This window comes from Misgurnus anguillicaudatus, chromosome 4 (assembly GCF_027580225.2).
Source record: "Misgurnus anguillicaudatus chromosome 4, ASM2758022v2, whole genome shotgun sequence".
NCBI lineage: Eukaryota > Metazoa > Chordata > Actinopteri > Cypriniformes > Cobitidae > Misgurnus > Misgurnus anguillicaudatus.
The window spans coordinates 17725818-17751717 of NC_073340.2; the positions used below are offsets into that span (position 1 = coordinate 17725818).

Consider the following 25900-nt stretch of genomic DNA (forward strand, 5'->3'; position numbering starts at 1 on the left):
AGCTGCTGAACCAACACCTCATGTTCAGAATCCTCAACGGTAATATTAAAGGGTGCACCATCAAGCTGTAATAAAGTCTTCTCACCGAAGGTCTTCGTGACCTTCATTCTAAGACAATGAAGCAGCGCAACTCTCATTATTCCATACGTGTCAGCCTTAAACCGGGTGTTAATTTTTATAATGTGGGGTGTAGGAGGGGCGAGGAGGCTGTTCGAAATGCGCTGTTTATTGCACTACTATTTACAAAATTAACTTATTCCTTATTATAATAGCAAACAAGAGTTAAAAAAAAGATTTATTTTATAGGTCAAGTAGTGATAATTGCAACATAATTTACTCATTAGGATAACTAATAGGCTTTACTGGATAGGCAGGTGGGTGGGCCTAGCTGACAGGTGGGTGGGCCAGGCCCACCCATAGCTACGCGACTGCTGTCTATGCACAAGCACCAGTATTCTGAACTATGGTAACTACAAAACTCAAAGAAGAAACAGAATCTCGAAAATAAATGAACATTAAACACTAACAAGTCTTTCTTTTTAGTTAAAAACACATAAAATAGATTTTAAATTAAAATTTTACTCTCCAAATGCAGTCCCATGCAAAGCATGCTGGGAACTACGAGTCCACTGCCTAGTTATGTTTAATAAAATCATTCATGTAGTTTCAACACAAAATTAATACGTTAATTTCCTTATTACAAACTTAAAGCAACACTAAAGAGTTTTTGCTTTTTGCTCCACCTAAGGTTGGAAGCGGAATTGTCCATTACTACTGTCCTAAATAATTTAGCCTACTGCAGCACAGCTTGCTCTGATTGGATTGTAGGTCTGCCGTAAAACAAGTTTTTGTAGTTTTCTACAGGAAACCGATAGAGGGCTGCAAAGCGAATGTGAAAGTGCCGTTCACCCTGTTTCGAGTGGATGAACGACTGAAACTTTTTTGGAAACATTATTTTAAGGTAAAAAAAACTTTGGTGTTGCTATAAGTGGATTATGCATGATAAAATGAATTAACTAAATGATGTGTTCATTTAGAATCACTCAAATTATTCAAAATTTTATGTTATTTTTAGTGCTGGGCAAAGATTAATCGTGATTAATCGCAAACAAAATAAAAGTGATTTTTTTACATAATATATGAGTATGTGCTATGTGTAATTATTATGTATAAATACACACACATTCATGTATGTATTTAAGAAACATGTACATGTTTATATACATTTATTTATATTTTTATATATTTTATATGATATATAAATAAATAAAAAATTATATATGAATGAAAAAATTCTGAAATGAATATATGTATCTGTGTGTGGTTAAATATACATAATAATTACACAGTACACACACATATATTATGCAAAAAAATCACTTTTTGTATGTGATTAATTGCGATTAATCTTTGCCCAGCACTAGCTATTTTAACTCGGATTTTGAATAAAAAAACTGTTTAATACAGTTTACTCATTTTATTTTGTTAAATCTACTAAGGCACAGAAACACTTTTTACAGTGTATGTATTTGTGTTCGCACAATGCAACACAGCATCTAGTGCATGTAAAAGATGCTATGTGCAAAGTGAATACAAACAAGGCCAGAACAAGATTATGGCCTTGTTTTAAACTCTCTGTTTTGTGGCCTTCATTCACATGTGTCTGTGAAGTTCACAATAGGATGCTCAATTTGTCAATTTATGATTCAGAATTGCACTCTATACATTTTTTGTAAACGCTATTGTGATCCAATCTGTGGAATAAGCCCAAAACAACATTGCATTTGTATTGATTTGATCAATATTATAAACATGTGACCCTATCTGTTAAATCATCTAATGATGAGTTTAGAAGGAAGTTTGATTTCAATCATTGATTTCATATTGATTTCAATCTTTCACATGGTCTTACTCAGTCAATATTAAAAGATTTCAATGTTATATTTTCAATCAATTCAGTTCCTTACATGAAGGATTATGTTATGTAGAAAACAGTAAATCAAAATGACCGTAGCTGGGTTTTCACAAGTGACAAATTACATGGGCATTCATATTCTTTTATAGTGATTGGATTGATCATCATGCACAAATACAAATGTGGTGTGTGATGTATGCACTCAAAGTATCTGAGATCTGATCATACTGTAGGTGGTCACAGGAGTAACATTTAAGACGCTATTGCTCGGTATATACGACGTTGTCTCAGCTAACCATTCGTGGCGAATATTAATACACACTGTAAACGGTGCCTACGTGTCTAATAAACAGCAACAAACTGTGAATTTACGTCAACAAAGGGTGGATTCCAAAGGGAAACATAAGCGCTAAGGGCCTTTCTTATATTACACTAAATCAACTGTACATATCCAATTTTCTTCTTCACATGACAGGTGCTCAGCTGGGCTGTGTGTGAAGTCAGGGTGAAATAGATAATATAACTCTCATGGGTAAGCTGAACAGATCCACTTACTGTATGATGCTCGCGAGGTGGACAGATGTGATGATCTTTTACACCTGCGTGATCTGGATTAGCCATATGGTGCAAAGATGTGGGGTATGACCCTTCATATGCTGGGGTAAAAACAAAATATTGCATGCCGATGACAACCCAGAAACTGGTTTTGCACAGGTTATCAAAAGTTAAAGTGCACAATTATATCATTTACAAAGAGCAACGCAAATACATAGCAGAACAGGAAAGCTTTATCTTCGGCTTTGATCTTGTGGAGATTAAACAAAGAAAGCAAAGATGAGGGAGCTCTCTGTACAGTCAGATGTGTGCTGGATGTGAATGATTTTGATGAAGTTGTTTATTTCTTTGCTTTCGGGCGTTTTTCTGCAAATTGTTCTGCTGAAAGAAGGATATTTTTTTCCTTTTTTGTTCTTGCAGTATATGTGGCTTGATGATGATCACTCAGAAACTCATCTGATTTTACATTCCTCACACACGCCCTCATACAAAGAAAAATCACAGCACAAGATGTTTCCATGGTGACATACAGTACAGCAGCATGAAATGTTCAGACTGTATCTAATGCATATAAATGCCAGACAGGGAGTGGTCTCCTATTAAGGTTTGTAAATCTGCAAAACATGACAAGGCATTCAAACTCATGCATTATCAACCATGTGAAGGTCCTACCATCTATGAAATATCTTGTGCTTTGCAAGTGATGCATTAATAAACACATACGACACATCATGTACAGTAATTGTTATACTGTAGGCCCATGGCAAGCAAATCAGCTACTATGCACTACAAGAACAAATGCCCAGCTTTCTGGGCGATACTCCACATGGATGTTGTCCCTACAGAGTGGATTACATGAAGATATAACACAGCCTCCAGGGCCCATTATGAAACTGTGGGGTGCATGGACAAAGCCATCGTGCAATTACAGTAAATTCAGGCCTAGGAGTAGATCTTGGCGGATAAGAAATGGCTCTACAAGCTCTCAACAATGTAAAAGTGTAAACAGCTGTCTAATTGTAATTGTTTAATACCAAGGATGTCCGCTTACATAAGAAATTATGTAAATAAAGGAATAGTTCATCCATAAGTGAAAATTTCATTCTTATCTGCGATGTATAAGAAAGAGTTAAAGCGATATTCCAGCCAAATATCAAAATTACCTCATGATTTACTCACCCTCCAGCCATCCGAGATACATATGTCCATCATCTTTCAAACTAACACATTTGTAGTTATTTTAGTAAATATCCTTGCTCTTCAAATATATACCGCTTTATAATTGTAGAAAACAGGGATCAGAGAACAACTCTTGACTTTAAACCCCCAAAAAGTGCATTCATCCTTCACAACAGTAATCCACATGGGGGTTCATAAAAGAAAATATCCATATTTCAAACGTTTGTTGTCATGGGTATGTTGCACAGTGACTCTTGTGAATCGTGAGTCCAATTGCGCTTTTCCATTGCATAGTACCCCACAGTTTGGTTTGGGTCACCTCACTTTGGCTTGGTTAGCTTTTCCATTGAGTTTAGTAACACTTCGGAGTGGGTGGGATTATAGGCGTTTCGTTATATTTGCACTGCCTACTGATGTGACATCATACAAGTGAGAGCGTCCTTGTACATTCCCATACATTCATTTCTCAGTCCGCCACAAAATTTAAATTGACCACCACAAATAGATGTTTACACATCGCGTTTATCACTACCTCTGTCTCACATGACCGTTTCTGTACAAACACCCGTGGCGTAAGTCGACGCGCTCCGCTGAGCCTCATTTAAGTAGCATTTAAGCATATATGCGGATGTGCGTGTCGCGAATGTACCACCACAAACTGCAAGTCTGGAAAAAAACTGCTATGGTGTTCCTGATTCTCAACCTGTGGATGTTTTTCATCACTAAAAGGGAGTTTGGGAACTTACAGCAATGCACAATGACAGATGACAACAGATTTAGCGCAAGCTAGCATGAAGGTAAAGCTAATGTTCTACATTATAGCGATGACGCTGGTAGTGATGATTCTCTCAGACCAATCAGTGATCTACAGTGTTTTCGCATCACGTTTTGGTATCAGCTCGGGTCGCTTGGAACCCCAATTAAGGTGGTACTACAAAAAGTATCGGGTACTACTTACTGCACCAAATGGAAAAGCCCCCCAAGATGGCATTGTTACGGGAAGCTAGTTATTATCATTTATAAAGTTTGAAATCTGGATATTTTTCTTATAAAATTGCATCGATTACCTGCAGAAGACCTTTATTAACCCCTTGTAGCCGTGTGGATTACATCTCTGTTTTTGGGGTTTAAAGTCAGAAGTTGTTTCCTAATCCCTGTTTTCTATGGTTATAAAGCTAGAAAGAGCAAGGGCATTTTCTAAAATAACTCCAAATGTGTTCGTCTGAAAGATGATGGACACATGATGCATCTCGGATTGCTTGATAGTGAGTAAATCATAGGGTATGTTTGATATTTAGCTGGAGTATCCTTTTAAAGATAAGAGAATATTCTTTCCACATCCTTGCTAATTGTGTGTCTGACAGTCTCGCATATTTCACAGCTAGCTAATGTGAAAATCAACAAATCAGGATTTTTTACACCGTTATCACGGAGTGTGCATTTACATGCACAGAATAAGCGGATAACTGTTAAAAATCTGCTTATTATACAGTAGAAACCAGTTGTTATGCGTTTAGATGCAAATCAATAAACCGGCTATGCAGAAAACTGTGTTTATATGGGATTTGGAGATTTGTCAGGTTTCTCGCAGGCAGTGACGTCATCGCCTATAATACATAATAGTCTTAAGCTATTGTATCTTTTCTCGTGTCTGCAGAACCTGTAAATGTAACATGAGCTTTAATTTTTGCAGTTTCTCTGCAAACTGCTTTAGACTTTTATGCATTCTTTGCGCTTGCTTCCACGTTAAGGATAAACTTCACACGCGGAGAATTGCGCACATGAACAAAATTGCGTAAAAGCTGGTTAAGGTGTTTACATGCAAAACGAAATTGGGGAAATGAGCAAAAAACTACCTGTGCTGATAATTTTTTGCATATTATTAAGCATAATCGTATTAAGCATAATCGGCGTAAGACTGTGCATGTAAACGCACATTGAAGATGAAGAGCTAGCAAAAAATGAACTGATTTTAAACTGATTAGATTTAAACACTCCCCCTGTTTGACACTTGTCAAAATAGTCCCACCACAAACCCAGAACCATTGGTCAGTGTTGGGCCACTCCTTTTAAGCACCACAATCTTTGACATGGCCTTACTCAGTCAATATTAAAGATATCAAGTGACTTTAGCTAAGTTTTCACAGACTGGGTCACATTTTGTGAGTTTTTTTGTGATATCAACTTACAAGTGGCTTACTTAAAGTTTTCAACTGTTATATGAGATAGTGTTTTAACGCCATACAAAATTACACTTTCAAACCCATGAATATTAATATTACACTATTACAGTCAAACTATTAAAGTTGCATGCATTACTGTAGTAATGTCCCTTTGCTTTCAGGCTTTCACATTGATTGATGGCATTGTATTTTAGGGGAGTATAGTTTGTAAGAGAGAGTTTATGACTGCCAAGCTGTTCTGAACTGTCTGTGTCACTGCCTCTCACTGCTAAAAAGACCTGAAGATTACAATCTGTTCTCAAAAAGTGATAAAACTGACACCCAAAGTGCAGTTCGTTTCTAGACGAAAATCGAAAGGCTTTGTTGACTTGTTGTTCTTCCTTTAAGACCCTTAACTTTGCAATGCACCTTGCTTTGTCTCCTGCAGCTGCTTTATTTCCAATAATGAATAGTTTTTTTTGTAAGGGATAGGCAGCCGGTTGTTATTGTATGACCTTGAATCACTGAAGGGGCTTATTTCACAATAACAACCGGCTGTCTGTACATTATCCTGCTTATTACGTAGCTATTTGCCCCATAAGTAAAGTAAGCAACATTAAATATTGATTTTTAATATCTGATTAGCTCATTTTAACAAATGCAGACTTTTAGCTTGGAAAACTTGTTTACTTTCGGTTTTAAGATAAGACGTTCAAATGTCACAAACACATTTGTGAATATAATGTCATATATGTTATTTAAAGACATATTTATATTTAATTTTTGTGTAATAATATTAAACTGTACCTGTCAAAATGATTTGCAACATCCGGGTTACAGTGTTATTCGTTTTGAGCGATTGTTATTTTAGAATAGAGGGTATGCACGTGACGTCACCTTCGACGAAACTGACTGCGGTTACTCCCACTGAGTGGCAAAAGACAGAGTGTCTGCATTTGTGTACTGTGTAAAGTCAGCAAAAAACACGGGGAAAACGCATCTTAATGGGAAAAAGGTGTTGTGCGATAGACTGTACTAACAGATTAACAAGAATTCGGAGCTATCTTTTTACAGACTTACAAAAAACACCGAAAGGAGAAGTAAATTGATCGTTCATGCCAACGTCCACAGAACACAGGTGGGATGATAAGTTGCTAGGGTCACTATCAAGCAGAGGTTTTACTTTCTACTAAAAGTATTTTTTCAAGTATTTGTATTTTATCTGTGTTTTTCTTTGGAAAACATACATTCCAAAGCATATTATAATAATTTTTATTCTATTACATTTCATAAATACACATGTTTATTTCACATTTAATATTTAAGTACATTAACATACTTTTACTCAAGTAAAAGTACACAATTTTAATGTAATTAGGTATTAAATCAATTTTAATATGCAATATTAAAGAATACACAGTATGATTATATGCTTTAGTGAAGTAAATTTTTCCCAATACAAACACCCTGATAAAGCACAGATGCTTGGAAAATGTTACTAATGTAACTAAGTATTGTCCACCTCTGCTATCAAGTCCAACTAAATTCAATTTAAGCTGATAATAGTCCGTTTTACTGGCATTTTCGCAGTAGCCGCTAACCGTTTGCCACTCAACAGGGCGAGTTCCGGCGTGGTCAAGTGGAAAGTGACATTGATGCATACCCTCTATATCATAACCGCAAATGTCGCGACTGGTCAATCAGAATCAAGCATTCCAACGAGCCATATAATAACTATTGATAACCTAAAGAATTTTGATTGACGAGGTCACAGTAACCACAGATTAACCTCAGTCTCATAACCTCACTAGGAAGACAATGCACAAATATAGCTTATAAATGTATGACTGGTTTCACAGTGTCATGATCCAGCGAAAAACAGCATTACGCACGTACACTACCAGCGTGACCTTGCAGATCTCAATTCCTCCTGGTTCACACCTTTGTATCTGTCAAGTGGTGCTTGATCTTGCTATTAAAGCGTTGTGAGAGATGGCAGTTCAAAGTGTTCCTGTAAGGTTTCTCTGGTATGTCAAATCAGTATTCGGTGCCAATAAAAACATGCTGCGGGACATGATAAATGAAGGCAGAGACGGTGTGATGCTGTAAAGTCTGTGAAGAAAGCACCTTTTTGTGATATGAGAAGAAAAATCGGGTGCAAAGAGGTGTGAGGAATCGCCTGCGCCGCACAAGGAGAGGAAACTCCGCAGTACATGAGTGTGAAATGTAACAATTTTGTGTAGCAATTGCATGACTGCAAAACTTTGTTAAGTGTAACTTTCTGATTTTTTTTTACTTTATGAAGCCCTTTCTCAGGCAAAAATTCATTTGTCCTGAAGAACATTAATGAGGCTTGAAGAGTGCCATACTAGCACTATTTAATGACAATTTGTTCTTTTTTTATTCATATTAATTTGTACGACTACATTCGTACATTTTTGAACAATTGGCTTTAGCACCTGTGACGTTGGGGTTATGGGCAAAGATGGGGAGGGGTTTCATTATTGTTTTTTAATTAATTAATTAATACAAATTTATACTAAATAGCCAACTTGTAAAATATGAAAGATTCTCGTGAGAGTATGTAATACTTACGGTATGGTTTACTACAGTATTTTTCATGTTGGATTGCAAATTAATAGTTTTGTTGGTGTAAGGTGATATGGTTAGTTCACCATGTGTGTAAATTAATGAATCCAGGTGTTTCGAGGATGCTATCATCTCCATATCACAGATCATCTGGTTTACACAGCACATATAAAGGCCAGCATATCCTAAAAACAGCCACCGAATGCCGTCACACAGCATTGAGTCAGTAGAGCCAGATCTACACAAGTCATGTCCTGACACCTCAAAGAGAGTACTGAAGTATCTGTTGCTCCCAAAAATAGAGCCATAGGGTTTTCTTTCCTCCTTTAAATACCTGTTTCTTTGTTGATAAGTGTTTTCATGTTTCCCTATACCCAGATTAGCATGATAATCACAATAATTGAATCATAATTACATCTGCAAAAACCACAAAGGCTCCATGCAAAACAGATCTATAATGGCACCAGTCTTGTTAGGTTTTAGCACATTGAATCACGATACAGTAGGTTTGTTGGATAAAGATACGACTAATGTTGTTTGTGCTCATCATGCAGTGTTACTTACACAAAATGACACATAATTCGCCGTGTTTTCTTACAGGCTATGACTAGGGCCTTCTTTTACATCCCAGATGGTCCAGATATGATGTCTCCTCCCAGCTTTTCCATGAAAGCAAACCGAGCCAAGCGTACAGATGATCACTAATCTAAATCTGGCTCGTCTTTCAGACCAACTGTTTATGCAACGACACATGTTGTATTTACAAACCTGACGGCCGCTCCTCCCCATTAAGCATTAGATTTGGAAACGGGTGTGAAATTTGTGGGCAATTTGCAAGCGTCTGCACGCTCCCTCTGGTTTTTATTGACTGTTATGCTTCTGCATCTTCAACTGGTGGCTGTGCCAGGCACAGTGAATCTACGAAGTTTGCTGAAAATGTTAAGTATGTGGCAATAAACATAACTTTATACAAAAAAAATTATGAAATCAATCAAATGGATTTTAGTTTAAAGGTTATGTATATAGTTCGAAATACAGTACGACGTCTTGTCCACACAACAGTGAGTTTGAATAAGAATTGAATTTCTTAAAGAGAAAAGTAAAGCTAAAAAGTTTTTTCACAGACAGTCAGAGCTTTGAGATGCAAATCAATCATACAAAGCTGCTGAGAATAGAAGTTAAAACATGGCTGCTGTATTCATTTTTCCTCCAAAAAACCCCCTCTAAAATACTGTTTATACAACAGCCTTGACTTAACTAAAGTAACTGTTTTCTGTGGGAAAAATCATGCAAATATAGCTGAATAAATGTTATAGTGATGTTTTAACTTATGATAAACTGTCAACTGGGATGGTACCCTTTGTACACCATTGCACCTAAAAGGCCGAAGTAGGGTCAAATTTTTACACGTACGCGAGAGTCCGCATACAGTGCGTGTGATGCAATTTTCATTCATATTTACCCCAGCTGCTCCCGATGAGCTGGATGGCGCCTTGCATGGCTGACACCGCCGTCGGTGTATGAATGAGTGAGTGAATGGGTGAATGTGAGGCAATTTGTAAAGCGATTTGGATGGCCATGTGTCTGTGAAAGTGCTACTGTATACAAATGCAGTCCATTTAACATTTACCATCAGAAGAGTGTGTGTGTACTGTATGCACACCGCCAGATTTTTTAAACCACACGTACATTGTAGACGTATAGGTCGCGCATGTGCTTAGAGGGGAATGTAGTATGTAGCCCATGCAGTCACAATGCACATGTGTCAAATGTGTGTGTACACGAACAGGTCAAACACTTTGCAAGACAGTGCGCATACTTTCGCATACACATAAAAACAGGCTATTCATCCGGACCACGTGACGTCACTGTTTCGTCGGAGCCATTTTGTGGCTGGTCACAACTGCGTACTCTGCTTTAGTCTATGGTCACAGCAGCCACAATTTTATGCTATTCCAAAGGAGTTAGATTGCCAGAATAAAGGTTTGCCTTTACTTCTCGTCTTTCTCCGGCTGTGTGACGAGCCAGCGAGACCTCATGCAATACGTCATCACGTCAAGAGGTCGCGGATGACGTATGGAAACTACACCCCAGTGTTTACAAGTGTGGAGAAAGAGGACCGTTCCGATGTTGTTGTATGTGGAATGATACTAATTAACCCCTTAAACCCTAGGACCCTGTCCCAGGTCCAAAATTACTTATTATGAATTCATATAAAATATTCCTTTAATTTTAAGTGGTCTCTTATGGACCCCAGTACCACATATGAGATACTGTTTGAAAGCTTCGAATCTCAGCATTTCCCTTGCTATTTATTGTATGTGCAAACAAAACAAAGTACTTTTATATGAAAAACATTTTTTTCACACCGTTCGGTAAAATAAGAATAACTTTTGAATTCAGGTTTCCTGTAAAATGATACCAAAGTTTTGTATGTAAACCTCTGCATGTGGGTATGGGAAGCTTTTGAAATTGGGTAGGCCAAATCCAGGCAGAAATCCCCAAAATAGCCTCAGGGTGTAAGTTGTTAATGCTTTTGTGTCAGTTTATTTTTTAATAAGTCCACAAATGTGCGTTTCATATATGTAAAACGTGACCTTTCCACGTCATTACGCAATTACGTGAGGTCGAGCTGGCTCGTCACACGGCCGGAGGAAGACAAGAAGTTGTGGTTTAAAAGTGCACGTTTTTGATTTTTCTTGCTGAAAATGACGGTCGTTTCGCTAGATAGGACCCTTGTGGCTGGTTGGGATCGTTTGGAGTCCTTTGGGGCTGCAATTTTGGACTGCATTGGAACTGTTAAGTGTTGGGGTCCATTAAAGTCCATTAAAATGAGAAAGGTCCTGGAATGTTTTCCTCAAGAAACATAGTTTCTTCTCGACTGAACAAAGAGAGACATCAACATTTTGGATGACATGGTGTTGAATAATTTTTTTAAGAAAATTGACTAATCCTTTAATTGAATAGTAAAAGTTCTTTAAATAATCAAGTAACCCATAAGTGAGAAAATAAGAACAGCGAAACAAATGAAAAAAATAAATAAATATAACATTAAGTTGCAGATTGTTTTTTGTTTAACATACAGGTGTCACTTTAAAAGCCTACAGTAATGCATGGATTCATACAGTTATGTCCTAACCACTTTTCGTCCCTAAACTTTTTACTTTACAAATAACTTTATTGAATTTTTCGCCAATTGACATTTTGACTTAATTATGAGCGTATGTGACTGTCAAGTGCAAGCCTGAAAGATCACAGTTCTGCATGTGCACATTTGTTCCCGCTGAGATGTTATGGACAGGAGACTTTCTTTTGTGTCCCAGCAACTTATAAGGACTACAAAACAATAAATTGTAATACATTATGATATTGCTTCACCAGATCCTTGCATATGAAACAGCAGGTGCGCCAAACAGGTTTCAGGAGGACTTTTCATGTGTGTATCGTAATAAAAATAATACATTATAACTTACCATTAAACTTAATAATATAGTAGAGATAATGGTTTTATGCGTACTCAGAAGATATGATTCACTGACTGTGGGGTGCAGAGCTGTTATGATAACAGGATACAGAGTGCTATGAGATGGATTGTTCATTTGCGTTAGTAAATTAAACCCAAAAATGTTTACCAAGTTGTCTACTCTATATATAATGGCAGATATTATATTGTATTTATTTTTATGAAAATTTTTAAATTTTTGGAAATATTTAATACAGAATATGACAAATAATGCAAGATTCCCAATCTTGCGATCGATCGGGAACAACTGGACTGACTGTCAGCATTTTTTCTCTGGTAAGCCCTTATTTAAACTAATAAATGTGATCATTTAGCACATTAGATATGCTGTGTTCACTGCCAAGACGGAAACAAATTTGGCAGCGGACATGGCGGAAGTGACGTACCCATGAATACTCCGGGCTTAAGAGTTCATACTGGATTAGTACCTCAAAGGTACATATTGGGAGCAAATGCAAACATATCTGTACCTAAATGGTAAATTTTTAATGGTATTTCCCAGTGACAGCTTGGGACAATTTTTTTGACCATTTTTTCTGACAGTGTGTGTGTCTAATAATACAGATCTAACAGGAACATTTATAGTATCTTCACTACTGATACAGTCAAATAAATGACCTGTGTTTCTTTAAACGCTGCTAAGCTATGACCAAGAGCACAAGTAACATCATCTGGATGTTTATCCGAGTGGAAGCGTAAAGATTGTCTGGCCTGTATTCACTCAGCTGTGACTCTTCCGTGTTAGATTGCAGCAGGCAGTCATTTACTTTTAACCATGGGTGGCACTAAGAGGGAGATTTTAGGGCTTAAATTCCAAAAGTTTACTGAAAGTTTATTACACACCAAATTTTCAGTGATTTTTGTCACTAATAAAATCATTCAGAGCTGCAATCTGTTCTATAAATCAGGCGCAGTGTCGCCAGCCAGACTTTTGACTATTGGCATAAAATCTGTCACATATTGTAGCTATTCCCTAACAAATTCTCTAACTCATTTAAATAGTTGCAAAGATTTCCATTCTGCTGAAATCCCTGAAGAAAATTAGACAAACATTTTGAGTGTTTGGTCAGAGCTGTCCTGAATATTTCAGAGACATAACAGGAAACAAGTAAGTGGAATATATTCTGTATACTTGTGACTTTAAAGGTCACATTCTTTCTGATCCCATTTTTTAAAACCTATAGTGTGTAATGTTGCTGTTAAAGCATAAATAATATCTGTAAAATGATAAAGCTCACTGCCAAACAATATATTTTTTTAACAGAATTCCCCTTTCAAAGCCAACAGTGAACGGCCGGTTTGGACTACAGCCCTCTACTTCCTGCTTTAATGACGTCAGTAGTACAGTTTTTGACTAAACTCCGCCCACAGGAATACATCACTTGCCAGCTAAGCTAATGGCTAGCTAAGCTGCTATCGAATCACGACACACTAAACAAACTACACAATCAGAACTCGAAACGTATTTCTGAAGGACTTCGTAGAACAAGGAAGACATCAGCCGTTTTTAGGACAGTGAAAACAGCGTTATAGAGAGAAGTGAATTGTCTGAAAAATACAGCGTTTTTTTACATGTGAAACATGAACACATGTTATATTGCGCACTGTAAACACAAAGCAAAACTCCCTTACTAAAACATAACAGCCTGAACCTTGTAAACTTAACTGTCACTTGTTAACAAATCAGACAATGGAGTTTATTGATGACGAGTTGTTTTAACCTATGGTTGGGTCAAACCCATCCATTGGATTAAATGAACCTAGAATGTCTAGTTGGATTTATCCATATTTGACCCAAACCACATTGAAACAACCCAGCATTTTTTAGAGTGCATTATTTATAGTTTTCCACTTTATTTATAGGTTTCCATATGTAAAGATTTACCTTAAAATAAAACTAATGTCAATATTTAATATATTGTATATACCATATTTCAACATACTGCATATTCAAGGAATGGCTCCATATATTGAAATACACTATATAAAAGTTTTAAGACACCCCTCCAAATTATGTAATTCAGGTGATCCAATCACATCCAGTGAAAGGAACTCTTAATGCTTCATCATACCAAGACATTTGGCCAATTTCATGCTTACAACTTTGTGGAAACATGACTGTGCACCAGTTTACAAAGCAAGGTCCATAAAGACATGGATGAGTTTGGTGTAGAGGAACTTGACTGTCCTGACCTCATCCCAATAGAACATCTTTGTGATGAAAAAGAGCGGAGACTACGAGCAAGGCCTTCGTCCAACATCAGAATGGTGAAAAATTCCCATAAACACACTCCCAAACCTTATAGAAAGACTTCCAAGAAGATTTGAAGCTGTTAAACTTTTGGCCAACTCCATATTAAACCCTATGGATTAAGAATGGGATGTCATTCAGGTTCATGTGCATATAAAAGCAGGTGTCCCAAAACTTTTGGCAATATAGTGTATATAGGCTCCATATACAATGTATATGTGTATGGTTTTGTGGCCCAAACTTAACTTCCGTTAGAATTGTGTAAAAAAAAAAACAACAGGTCCCTCTAGAGTAGATTATTTCTGATAACAAGCTTAATAAATGAATAGATTACCTTAGATCAAATGTACGCCGTCTCTGTCTTTAGTAAACCAAAACATTTTTATTTTCGAAGGTATTTGTTCCAGAAATCTGTTTAGCCACAGATATAAATACATAGATGCGTCATTAGCAGCTGTTTATATGGGCCATAATACTCAAGCCGTCTGCCATATTAGAGCGGTCCAATGTGGTACGAAAACCGGTGTTGCCAAGTCTGCAGTTTCCCTGCAGAATTAATAAGGATTGTTTTCCCGTGGGTTAAGTGTGGAAGGATTTAATTCACCAGCTGTCAATATTAAGTTAATACAGTACTATTTTATTTATGAAAGTAAAGTTTTGATATTTGGAAACAGGTTATTGGGATAGATTTGATTGTAACAATCTTAAAATGTATAATGTTTTCCAAAAGTTTGTGGATAACTGTTTTAGATGCATGCAAGGATGTTCAGCCATTGTGTAATTGTTACACTTTATTCAATATAATGAGATATTGATTAGTCAAATCAGGTCTGTGGGGGTGGAATTTGACAGATATCATAGGGGATGGTAGTCAATACTGCATGTGGAAAATTTGTATGCAGTTACAGAGCATTACATTTGCAGTGTAAATGTCATTAGTTCGATTCCCAGAGAACAGATATAATGCACTGATCAAACATGTACCTCGAATGCACTATAAGTCACTTTGGTGTTTTCTATACCAAGAAAGTAACAAGATAAAAACCACTATTTTCTGTTGCAAACTTTCACATAGCATCTTTATGTTATAAAAACCTAAAAAATTAAAATCCATAACTTGATCTTCAAAGATTTATTATAAAAACGAATTATTTTTTCCACAAAATGCAATAAATCCATGACAGTTTTTTTTTTAAATGCTATAAATCTATTCAATCAATGTATAAATGTGCATTCATCTTTGCTATTCATATAGTTGAACAGTTGTACACACTGATTAAAAAAACATTAATGACATTAACCAAAACACTTACTTTGTCATATTAAGAACAGTGTCATTGCTGCGGTTATACTTGACGTCGTCGATTTTTCACAGCGATCAGCTGTAAAATGTTTTGGTCCTGCTCAATTTTTGTTGACTTTGAGTAAAATAATGTAAAGTTTTAATAAGATCCTCTGGGGTCAATGTGTTAGCATGACAGAATCTTCATGCTTTCGGGGGAACAAGCGACCGTCTCCCGAGTGCCTCTCGCGTAAATTATTAGATTTTGATGGCTTACATTTCTTTACCGTCACAGAAAACCGTCACATGTTTATCAATGTCATCAAGCTATTATTTTGTTTGTGTTTGTTTGGTGATCACGAAGTACAAAGTAGATGATGAAAACTAGGATTCCGTGTATTTAACGCGCCGCCATGTTTGTTTACATTGCGTGGAATGGTGCGCTGTGATTTGTGGAGCGGATTTATTGCATTCTGTAGAAAAGCAGGAGTGGCGTTTATCGTGGTTTGGGAAAAAAGGGATAAAAGATAACAGAATAACACGGCGGATATTGGATTTTCCGTAAAATTAAGAATTTACTTTTAAATACTGACCGATATAATACTGATTTTGGCAGTAACTCATTTTTTTCAAAAAATTGTGTTTATCTCGTTTTGGAACCAAACTCTTCAAATATAACACAATATATAAGAAAGAAGCATACCTGTACCTACCTGTGACTTGACCCGAATCTGTGTTGGATCATCAAAATGACAGAGATTGAGAAACCTAAAAACCCTGAAGAAGTTTAAACCTTTATTAAGTGTTTGACTTTTGCCTAGTACTGTCCACAAAGACTTTTTAAAAGATGTTTTGCTGAGACTATGCTTTGCAAAGCAGTACTGTAATTAATCTTTCATATCTATCCTAGTGAAGAGTTTTTAAACCCCTAACCCATAGTAATAAACTTCTGCAATTAATTCTGTTCAACCCACTTTAAGCACAGACTCAAAATCAAACTTTGTTTTGTAGAAAGTATCAATTTGAGGTGTGCCATCTATTTTTAACTACTGTATACTTTCTAAGGAATGTATAGGTTGTAAATCTTACATATACCTACAATTATCTGCAGTCAAAATGTAACCAACAGCGACAACATCCCAATGTTTGACTATTAGCTGCAAAGTAGTCATATTTACTCTACAGTATCTGCACACTAAATTGTGGTCTTCTCTTGAAAAATAAAACTCAAATGAAAAACAAACTTACCTAAAACTTTAGTTTTTAAATGATGGCAGTAATAAAGAGAAATAAAGCACATGCTCATTTTTTTTCATTACCTCTTTATCCAGTTATCTGAGATCTGAGGTTATCACTCAAGGCTCAGATGGCAGATATAAAGTATTACTGTGAATACAATCTACAGACTTATTTATGGTGCTTTTATAGTGGTGTTTTTCTGTACTTTCTTTAAAATTTTAACCCCTTGTTTACAGCAGTATAAACTGCATGGACTATTCTTCAGAAAAGTCTTTTTTCTACGGAAGCCGAGAGAGGACATGCACTATTATTATTTTTGCTTGCTTGTTTTGTCGTGATCACGACTTAATTTCTCGTTATCTCGAGATAACAAAAGTTGTTTTCTCGTGATCTCGACATAACAAAAGTTGTATTCTTGAGATGTGATTAAAGCTTACGTGTACTTGATAGAACGTGTTGTTTTGTTTGTAAACAGCAAAAGCATAATTTGCTAAATTAGCATGAATGAACAAATTAGATTTTACTTGGATCAGAGATTCACTCAATCTGAAATAGATTTGTCAATATTTACATTTTTACAGTGGTGCCTTTAGGGACCGTCTTTATGTTAATCATTAATATACACGTTCCTATGTCACAGAGTGACTTTGAGGGGCGGAACCAAAAAGTAATGGAGATCAGTTCCGCCCGGACAGTAATCCCCAAACACCAGCCACTTCCGGGAACTCCGTGGCAACACAAATCTGTGTTTTATTAGCAACAGGTGTGGAGATGAGTGTGGCGTTTGATGATTGGGCGATCTAATGAAGTTAGAAAAGCCGGAAGGGGCGGTTGATTTTCGGGCGAGCTAATTTTTATTCCTTTGTCTGCCTGGTCATTGGGGTGTTTTGGGACCTCCTCAGGGTGGAAATAGGAGGAGCGTGACCCACGACAGGGGCGGTCCGCTTCTCGACCTGTGACATCTACTTTTAACAGCATTTAAATGGAATGACTTAAAGTCAACAAACAGCCACAAAACCAATGTGTTTATGTGGTTGTCAGCTATAATGCTAGATTTTTGATATTTATTTTAATAAACTGTTAAATACTATTGAAGATAGAAACGTGTACAGTATTACTTTAGAGATGGTCCCTAAATTCACGAACATAAACCGTCCAACTTTATTTATTTATTAAGTCTATCGGCTAACTACATGTGGTAACGGCGAAGACCCCAACTCATATGCATTAGCAATCCACTTCAAAATACACTAAATATTATGGACAGTAAATTACATTATGACATTTGGATTATCATGGTAGGATAACTGAGAAAATTAAGTCGTGATCACGAGAAAACCACTTTTGTTATCTCGTGATTACGAGAAAACAAGCAAGCAAAAATAATAATAGTGCATGTCCTCTCTCGGCTTCCGTATTTTTCTGCTTATAGTATGTTCAACAATTCGTACGTATTTAACAAGGCGGCTAATTCGTATTAATTCGTACAACCACATTTGTAAATTTTTGTACGATTGCCTTGACCCCGTTCAGGGGTGGGGTTTCGATACTGTTTTTATAATAATCATACGTTTTTGCATGATTAACTTCATACGAATTCATATGAAGTAGCCAACTCGTAAAATATATATGAATTCCTCTGAGATCAGGCTGGTATGTTAAAGTCTAAAACAATATAACAGAATGATTATTTTTGAGTAAACTGTTACTTTGATGTTTTTTTATACTTTAAGCCTGTAAAATACTTTTACAATTTCTTAGCGCACACTACTGTATAGTTAAAAATTAGCTGTATTGTTCTGTATATCATTAAACTCCTTGAAATAGACATATGCCTTACAGAACAATCGCATCACCAACTTAAGTCTTACCGCATGATTTACCTCCCCCATAAAATATCTGCATCCATTACAAATTTGACACAGAAAACAAATGCGATTGTACTTATATTTATTCATGTATTCAGTAAGCTCTTTTACTCTAATGCTGGCGGCAGTGGCACTGCGAATCATCTTGTTCCCTTTAAACTTGGGACAGAAAGATGCTCGGTTTAAAAAAACATCATATACAGTTGCTTATTACTAGTACAAAGGTTGCAGACAGACAGATATGCAAAGCACAGAATTGCTTTGCTCGGTGTCAGCCTTCTATACTTACAAGTGCATTTATAATATAAAATCAAACACTGTCAAAAATAAAGATACAAAGCTGACACTGGGATAGTACCCTTTAAAAAGGTCCTAATATGTACCATTTTGGTACAAATATGTATCTTTGAACTGCCAATATGTACCTAATATGCACTCTTTGGGTACAAATGTGGACCTTTTTGAAAGGGTACTGTCCCAGTGAAAACTTTTGCAGCTTTATTTCTGAGAGTGTACTTTATTTAATAGTGGACATTTCACTTACAGTATTTACTAATGTCCTATTTCCTCTCCATGACCTTTTATTTGACAATGTGAGTCATTTGTCAAGAACCATAAAAACGATTTAATCCTAATATTGGCCAATGATCATTGTGCTTCTAGTTAAAATATAGGGGTGAAATGATTTTGCTTGTTCATTTAGTAGAAGCTCCCCTGCTAAGAAAATCTCTCCTGTTCATTCAGCACAATGCCAAGCACCCTGCCTGTGCCCGCTGTCCTCTCTGAAATCATACAGGATAATATGGCTGCCAAGGAAATTTCAAATAATTGCTTTTCAGGGACAGAAAGACTCTGGATCTGTCACACAGGACAGATCTACTTGACAAGCATTTCATCACATTCTGGTCTTCAATAGACAATAATTTAAGGGGCATTTTACACTACAACGTTTTAATCATAAACAGGAAAGTTTTTGTGCAGTTTTGCTGCTTATTTACATGACAACATTTTGGGGTACTGAAAACGCAAACTTTTGCTAAAACAATGTTATTTTTTTGTATTTGGTATAATACAATGTGTTTGCGTGGTTTATGGTTCAAAAACACATTAGGGTGACTCTCGCGAAATTCGACTTATGAGGTGTCATGAAACATTCTGATAAAAAAAGTAAATGCAAAGTAAGAGTATCAAAATAAGAAGCATACAGTTACAGTTATCTCTTCATGTATTATTTTGCACATGATTTCAAATGACATCATACAAACCAATTTTGGGTTTTTTTTTTTCACATTTAAAGGGAAATTTTTCATTACCGCAACCTGTCCATGACTGCATTTTGGTTCTTTGACATGGAAATATTTATAATTAAAAAATCTAAAAAATAAAAAGCTTCAGTGCATGTTATACTATAAACATTTACAGTAAAGAAACATGTGGTATTTGGTGATCATTGGCAAATGCAGAGACAATAATAAGGAATATAAATGTGTCCAAGAAAATTTTTCTCATCCTCCGCAACAATTTTCAATCACTGTTTAAGCTCTCAATGAACTAACATTTTCAAAAAAAAAAATTGTTGGAAGGGACATAATTGACTGTGACACTCAAGATGGCTACCAGGTAAGCAGTTCTTATTTTTTCTCTCCAGATAAAAGTTGAAATTTTGTTTGTCATAGTACCTAGACAACTTTTTAGTTCTCATTACCGAAACATGATTTTGTAAATGCATATATTTAATGTAATATCATGTTGCGGTAATGATAATTTTTATAATGAGAATCTAAAAAATTTAAAAATTCTATAGGAAGTATGTTTTAAATCCTCTAAAAATAATGGTTATAGTAATTTCAGACCTTAATCTTATATATGCAAAAAAATGGCTTCAATGGCTTTTTAAAAAAATCTGATGCTGGACACCTTCTAAGTCTGGATTTCGTGAGAATCACCCATTATTTTACACATACCGTACATTTTTGTAACTCCAGATATCCTATCTTCCTGAAACGCTATGATTTTGTACAAAGCTCATTGATCTGTTCGGAAGTAAACTGTTGCCTACAATCTGTGTGTTTGCTGTAGTCCAAGAATAGAGATTTACGTTGGAAACGATAACTCGCATCATCGTTTACTTTAGGGTTTGTACCTTTTGCATATCGTTAACATGTACTAATACACACTTACACACCAAAGGAAATGTAAAATTGTGAATCGGACCATAGGTGCTCTTTAATTCAGTCTATACGCATGTGTGAATATAACCAAAACCAAAATGGCGGCCTAAAGAACTGAGTTTATTAACGCTTCTCTTACAAGGTTTACAAAATTTTACAGTTTTATAGTTCAAGATAGTAATAAATCTAAGTTGCGTGATACTTTCGTAGTTCTTCTTTACAAAGTAACCTCACCAACTACTGGCTTGGCACACAAAATACAATGTACTGTATTTAGTTGCTTGGCAGATCCGTGCAAACGCAGATGTTTTTGACAGCGCTGTCTTAAATGAATGTTTTCAAAAACGCAAAGCAAAACTTATCTGTTTTTACTACATCTTTTCGTTGTCATGTAAAGCCGAAATATATGTTTTTTTTACGTGTACGCGAAGGTACGCGCACAGGTTATTTGACTTGTACGTGTACACAGACGTTCGCTGCATGCACATTGCGACAAAATGCAATGCATCTCCTCGGCTTCATACTACATTCTCCTCTACGCGCATGTGCGACATACGTATTACATAGTACGAGCGGTTACAAAAATCTGGTGGTGTGCGTACAGTGTGCGCATACTATTCGTACAATAATGATGAAATTTGCATTACACAAACTGTACGCAGACCTTCGCATATGCGTAAAACTATACTTCTAGTTTGATCGTAGCCAAAAATCTAAAGGCTAAATTATTGTAGACATTGTGGATTTCTCTATGGGGAGGGTAGAGAGTGATTGTTTGGTACATTTATTATAATGCGCTCATAAGTATTGGTTGGCATTACTGTGCCTCAACAGCAAAGCATGGTAACAAAATGTATACAAAAAAATCTCTTATGCCACAGACAAGTCATACTGTAAATGAAATCATAATGATGTGCAAGTTATTTCTAAATGAAACTATAGCACAATTTTCATTGCAGTCTCATAAAACTTTCATATCACTGCAGTAAAAAATCCATCTTGGCTCTCCCCCAAAGCAACATCTGCCTGTAGATCGCTAGGCACAACAGTAACTGAAAGTTCCACCACTTAACTGACATGTGCCAAATGTTTCTTTCTTGCAGTCTCGTTGATTCGCCAACTGTTGTGGTGTGTACATCCATAATAGAAAAGAGGCTCCTGGATTTCCGAGGACTGTGGGAAATATTCTTACCTCTTGCTCCCTCAGATATATTTTTAGGTTAAACTCCAAAGTTTTAGAAGCCTGCAGCAGTTTCTGCGTACATCCTGTGCATCAGGTTAAAGGTCTCCGCTCTGAGGTTCGGGGTTGCGAGCTTCTCGGCCCGAGTTGCGACCCAACCTTGGGAATCTGCTGGATGCTTTGGACCGGGCAGTTTTGTTTCCACTCTCGCCGGCTACTGGGGCGTCCCTGTTTGGAAACAAACAAAAATTAAACACCCTGGGCTTCTTTGTCTTCCTCCACCTGCCTCATTTTAGATGTTCACTTGTGTTACCTTTGCAAAAACTGATTTTAACCAAGCACTAAAATGCAGAGGAAACAACAGCCCAGAGATCTTCGCATTAACAATGAATACATATCCCTCCAGTAAGTAAATAAACAATGAAACGAGTTCTCCACAAACCAAAATCATTGCAGGTTACACAGAAACACACTGCTAGTAATTCAAGGCTTACAAACCTGAACTGAAATAAGTTTTTGAGTTTAGCACAAAGTGAAAAACACCTGAGGGCTGAGTGTGCTTGTGAGACACAGTGTGTGAAACCTAAGGCTTATATAGACTCAGCTGCTGTTGGGTAAAAGTCAAACCCTATCCACACAGCTGCGGCTCACTCAGTACGTTTACATCGGACAGCACCAATAGATGAAAATTTTATGACATTGGCAAGAAATTCAAACTTTCAATATCAGCAAAAACACTAGATAGTGACGGCTCCAGTCTTGGCATACATGTAGGCTACACCATGAGAACTACATGCATGTCACATATGAGCTGTGTGAGCCACTGACTCGTATCACCTTTGATGTACACTGCTGTTGACCTAACACCCATCCTTCCAGCAGGTGAGAAATTTTCATGGGCAAACAAACAGTGCAAAGATGTGTTGAGGGCAACACAAGGAGCTGCTTGGAGAAAGTTACCTGCTAGGTTACCAATCATTTTATATGACGGGAACGGAGAGTGTGCGCGGATAGGCGACAGACAGGAGTGATGCCTGAGAGTTGGTGCAATAACACTGCCGAAAATATCTCCCCAAAAAAATCACATTTTGGGGAGTTTGTGGCCAAAAGATCAAGCAAAGTCATTGCAAACTTCCTTGAAAGGGTCACAATAGGTTGAATTTACACAGCAATACTAAATACATGTATGGATTATACTGTTAACATAACATTACACTGCTTATATTCTATGTTTACTTGCACTTGCCAGCGTTTTTCATGATTTTCACAAAAGTTTAATGCCTTCCAGAAAATGTTCTTCTTTAAATATATAAACATACAATATACCAAATGAAAGAACAGACCCTCTGCTTTCAAACAAAAAAACTTTCATCCTACCTTCAGTAGTTTTTTTGTAATCAGCTTTTGAATATGGGTAGGTTTCTGCAAAAACACTACAATTTGAGCAAAAAGCAGAGATAATTCCATTTTTGTGACGGACTTTTCATAGAGATCCCATTCAGAGCGATCTTTAAAACAGACACGGACATGCAGCAGCTTGCCATAGGGCAATACTTCCAGGTTTAAAAAGTTGCAGAAGGTGGTGGATAATAGCGGTATTGCGGAAAGACGGAAATACTCGTCATTGGCAGGGAAGCGTTTTCTCTTGATTGACGAGATATAGTTAAAAGAAAATGTAATTTTATACATTAATGAGTTACTTACAGATTATTGTGTTTATTTTTTTACAGTTTATATTCTCTTCTTGTACATAGTGTTTTTATATAACCTATTTTCCTGTAAACACTGTAAAAAGTAAACACTGGATCAACTTATAAAGTTACTTCAATTGGTAACGCATAAAAATGTTACATTTTTCAACAAAACTTTTCTCACTTTAAGTTGAAAATGTTTAAATATTATGTCATCGCTCTTCCAAGCTTTTTAACAGTAGAAAACAGGGATCAAGGAACAACTTCTGATTTTAAACCACAAAAAAATGCATTAATCCTTTGCAGAAGTAATCCACACAGCACCAATGGGTTAATAAAAGGTCTTCTACACAGTGGTTTTCAATTCCAGTCCTCGGGCCCCCCCTCCCAGAATATTTTAGATGTCTCCATATATAAAAACACCTGATTCAGTTTATCAGCTCGTTAGTGTGTTAATTAAGGAGACTGATGAGTGAAATCAGGTGTTTCATATAAGGAAACATCTAAAACATTCTGGGAGGGGGGGCCCTAGGACTGGAATTGGGAACCACTGCGGTAATCGATGCGATTTTTAAGAAAAATTCACAAAGTTTTAGATTAGTAAGTGCTGGTTGCAATAGGTATGTTGCACTGTGACCCATGAATTGTGTGAGTCCAAAATGGCGTCGTTACCAGAAGCTACTAGGGATGTATAACGATTAATCGTGATTAATGCATGTATATATTTAAGAAAAGTTAACATTTGTTTATACATTTGTATATTTATGTATAATTTATAATATTATATATAAATACTTAATATATAAATTAAGGGTGTCACGATTTCGATTTTAAATCGAAATCGATCGAAATTAAGTCACAGCTTCGAACTTCGAATTAAAAAATGGGATCGTCGATGCTGCCACGCCCCATTTCACGTCCGGTCGGCTTGCCAAGCGAGGAAAAAATCCTCTCAGAGATGCCTGTAAAAACCATCTGTCCAGCGGAACGCGATCATATTTTAAACACGAGGGTTGTATTGCTAAAACTCCTTGAAATGCATATCATAAACAGGATTACCAGTGATCTGACTTTGGACAGACCGCAGCTCTCTGCGCGTGCGCGATAGTGAGGGAGGCGCAAAGATGCAGCGGGTTATATTTTAAACAAAAGGATAGTTTGCCTCAGCTCGCATGAAACGCATAAAACTGAACAAATACATAAGGATTACTACTTTAGTTTATGTTCAGACTTCGGACAGATGCGAGAGCGCGTGCACGTGAGACAGAGAGAAGGGCAGCTGCTTATGATGCTGGATTTATTTCAGATGCTATGAGTCCAAGACACGCGCATTAAGTCCATGTGCATTAAGTGCTGATGACAGCCGCGAGACTAGAAAGCTCTCAGAATATCAGCAGTGAACTCCGTCTTCGATCGGCGCACAGGGACAAAAATAAATAAATAAATAAATAGCCTAAATTAAACGCACAAATTACATAGCCTGCACTGGTGTCATCCTGATTTACCACATTGTAAAACTTATACCAGGCAACCCTTTTCTGACATTCTATTTCCTTTGTTTTCAATTCTCATTTTTTGAGTTTGCCACGTACCTCCTTCGCCCGCGTTGATAAGAGCTGTCAAAATGCATCCTAATTTCTCCGCGCTGTTAATGATAGAACGAATGGATCCTTAACAGCCGAGGATATCCCAAACAATTAAAAGTTTATTAAATAAGTGTGTGTATTTATTAGAAAACTTTTTCTTGTCACTGTTTTAGTATTATAAGTGATGTTTTGTGTTAATATTATTCTGTTTATGTTGCGTATATTTCTAGGTTAATTATTTGATATGCTGTTGAATAGATTAATCTACATCAATGTGTCATATGTTCTAAAATAAATTAATATTTTTCTGATTACATATTTATTTTAATAAGTCAGAAATGTCTCCGCTTTTTTCTGCTGACAGGCGCGGTGGGCGCTACTGGGGGCGTGTGCAGCAGGTGACGCAAATTTTGGGTCCTCAGAAGGCTAGACCGTCTCATTTCAGTTCTCTTCTTGAACTTCTGAGGCTGCCAGTATGAAAGACAGAGAGGTCGCATGCTTAGAAGGACACAGCTAATAACAAGCAGTCGATCTGGCACCCGCCCGAATTTAATTAAAATATTATTTTTCGTCACGTCATCCGCTCGATCCATGTAACTGCCAACCGCGCATAGTCATGTGCGTGCAAGAAGGAATCCTCTCTCTACAAGCTCTCGCGTTAAGTGAAGCCCACAAACCCCCATGCGAGTTGTGCAATGTGCATGTTAAT

At 36.6% G+C, this 25900-nt stretch overlaps 2 protein-coding genes across 2 annotated transcripts in view; one reads left to right on the forward strand and one right to left on the reverse strand.

The window, feature by feature from the left end:
• The window catches only part of zc3h7bb (zinc finger CCCH-type containing 7Bb), a 497977-nt gene that overhangs the window by 170759 nt on the left and 301318 nt on the right, over positions 1–25900 (forward strand). The window lies entirely within an intron of this gene.
• The window catches only part of snx29 (sorting nexin 29), a 124051-nt gene continuing 116779 nt past the window's right edge, over positions 18629–25900 (reverse strand). The window contains exon 21 of the mRNA XM_073866845.1: positions 18629–22142. Coding sequence (XP_073722946.1) covers positions 22013–22142 — 130 coding nt within the window. The 3' untranslated portion in view covers positions 18629–22012. The remainder of the gene's footprint in view (positions 22143–25900) is intronic.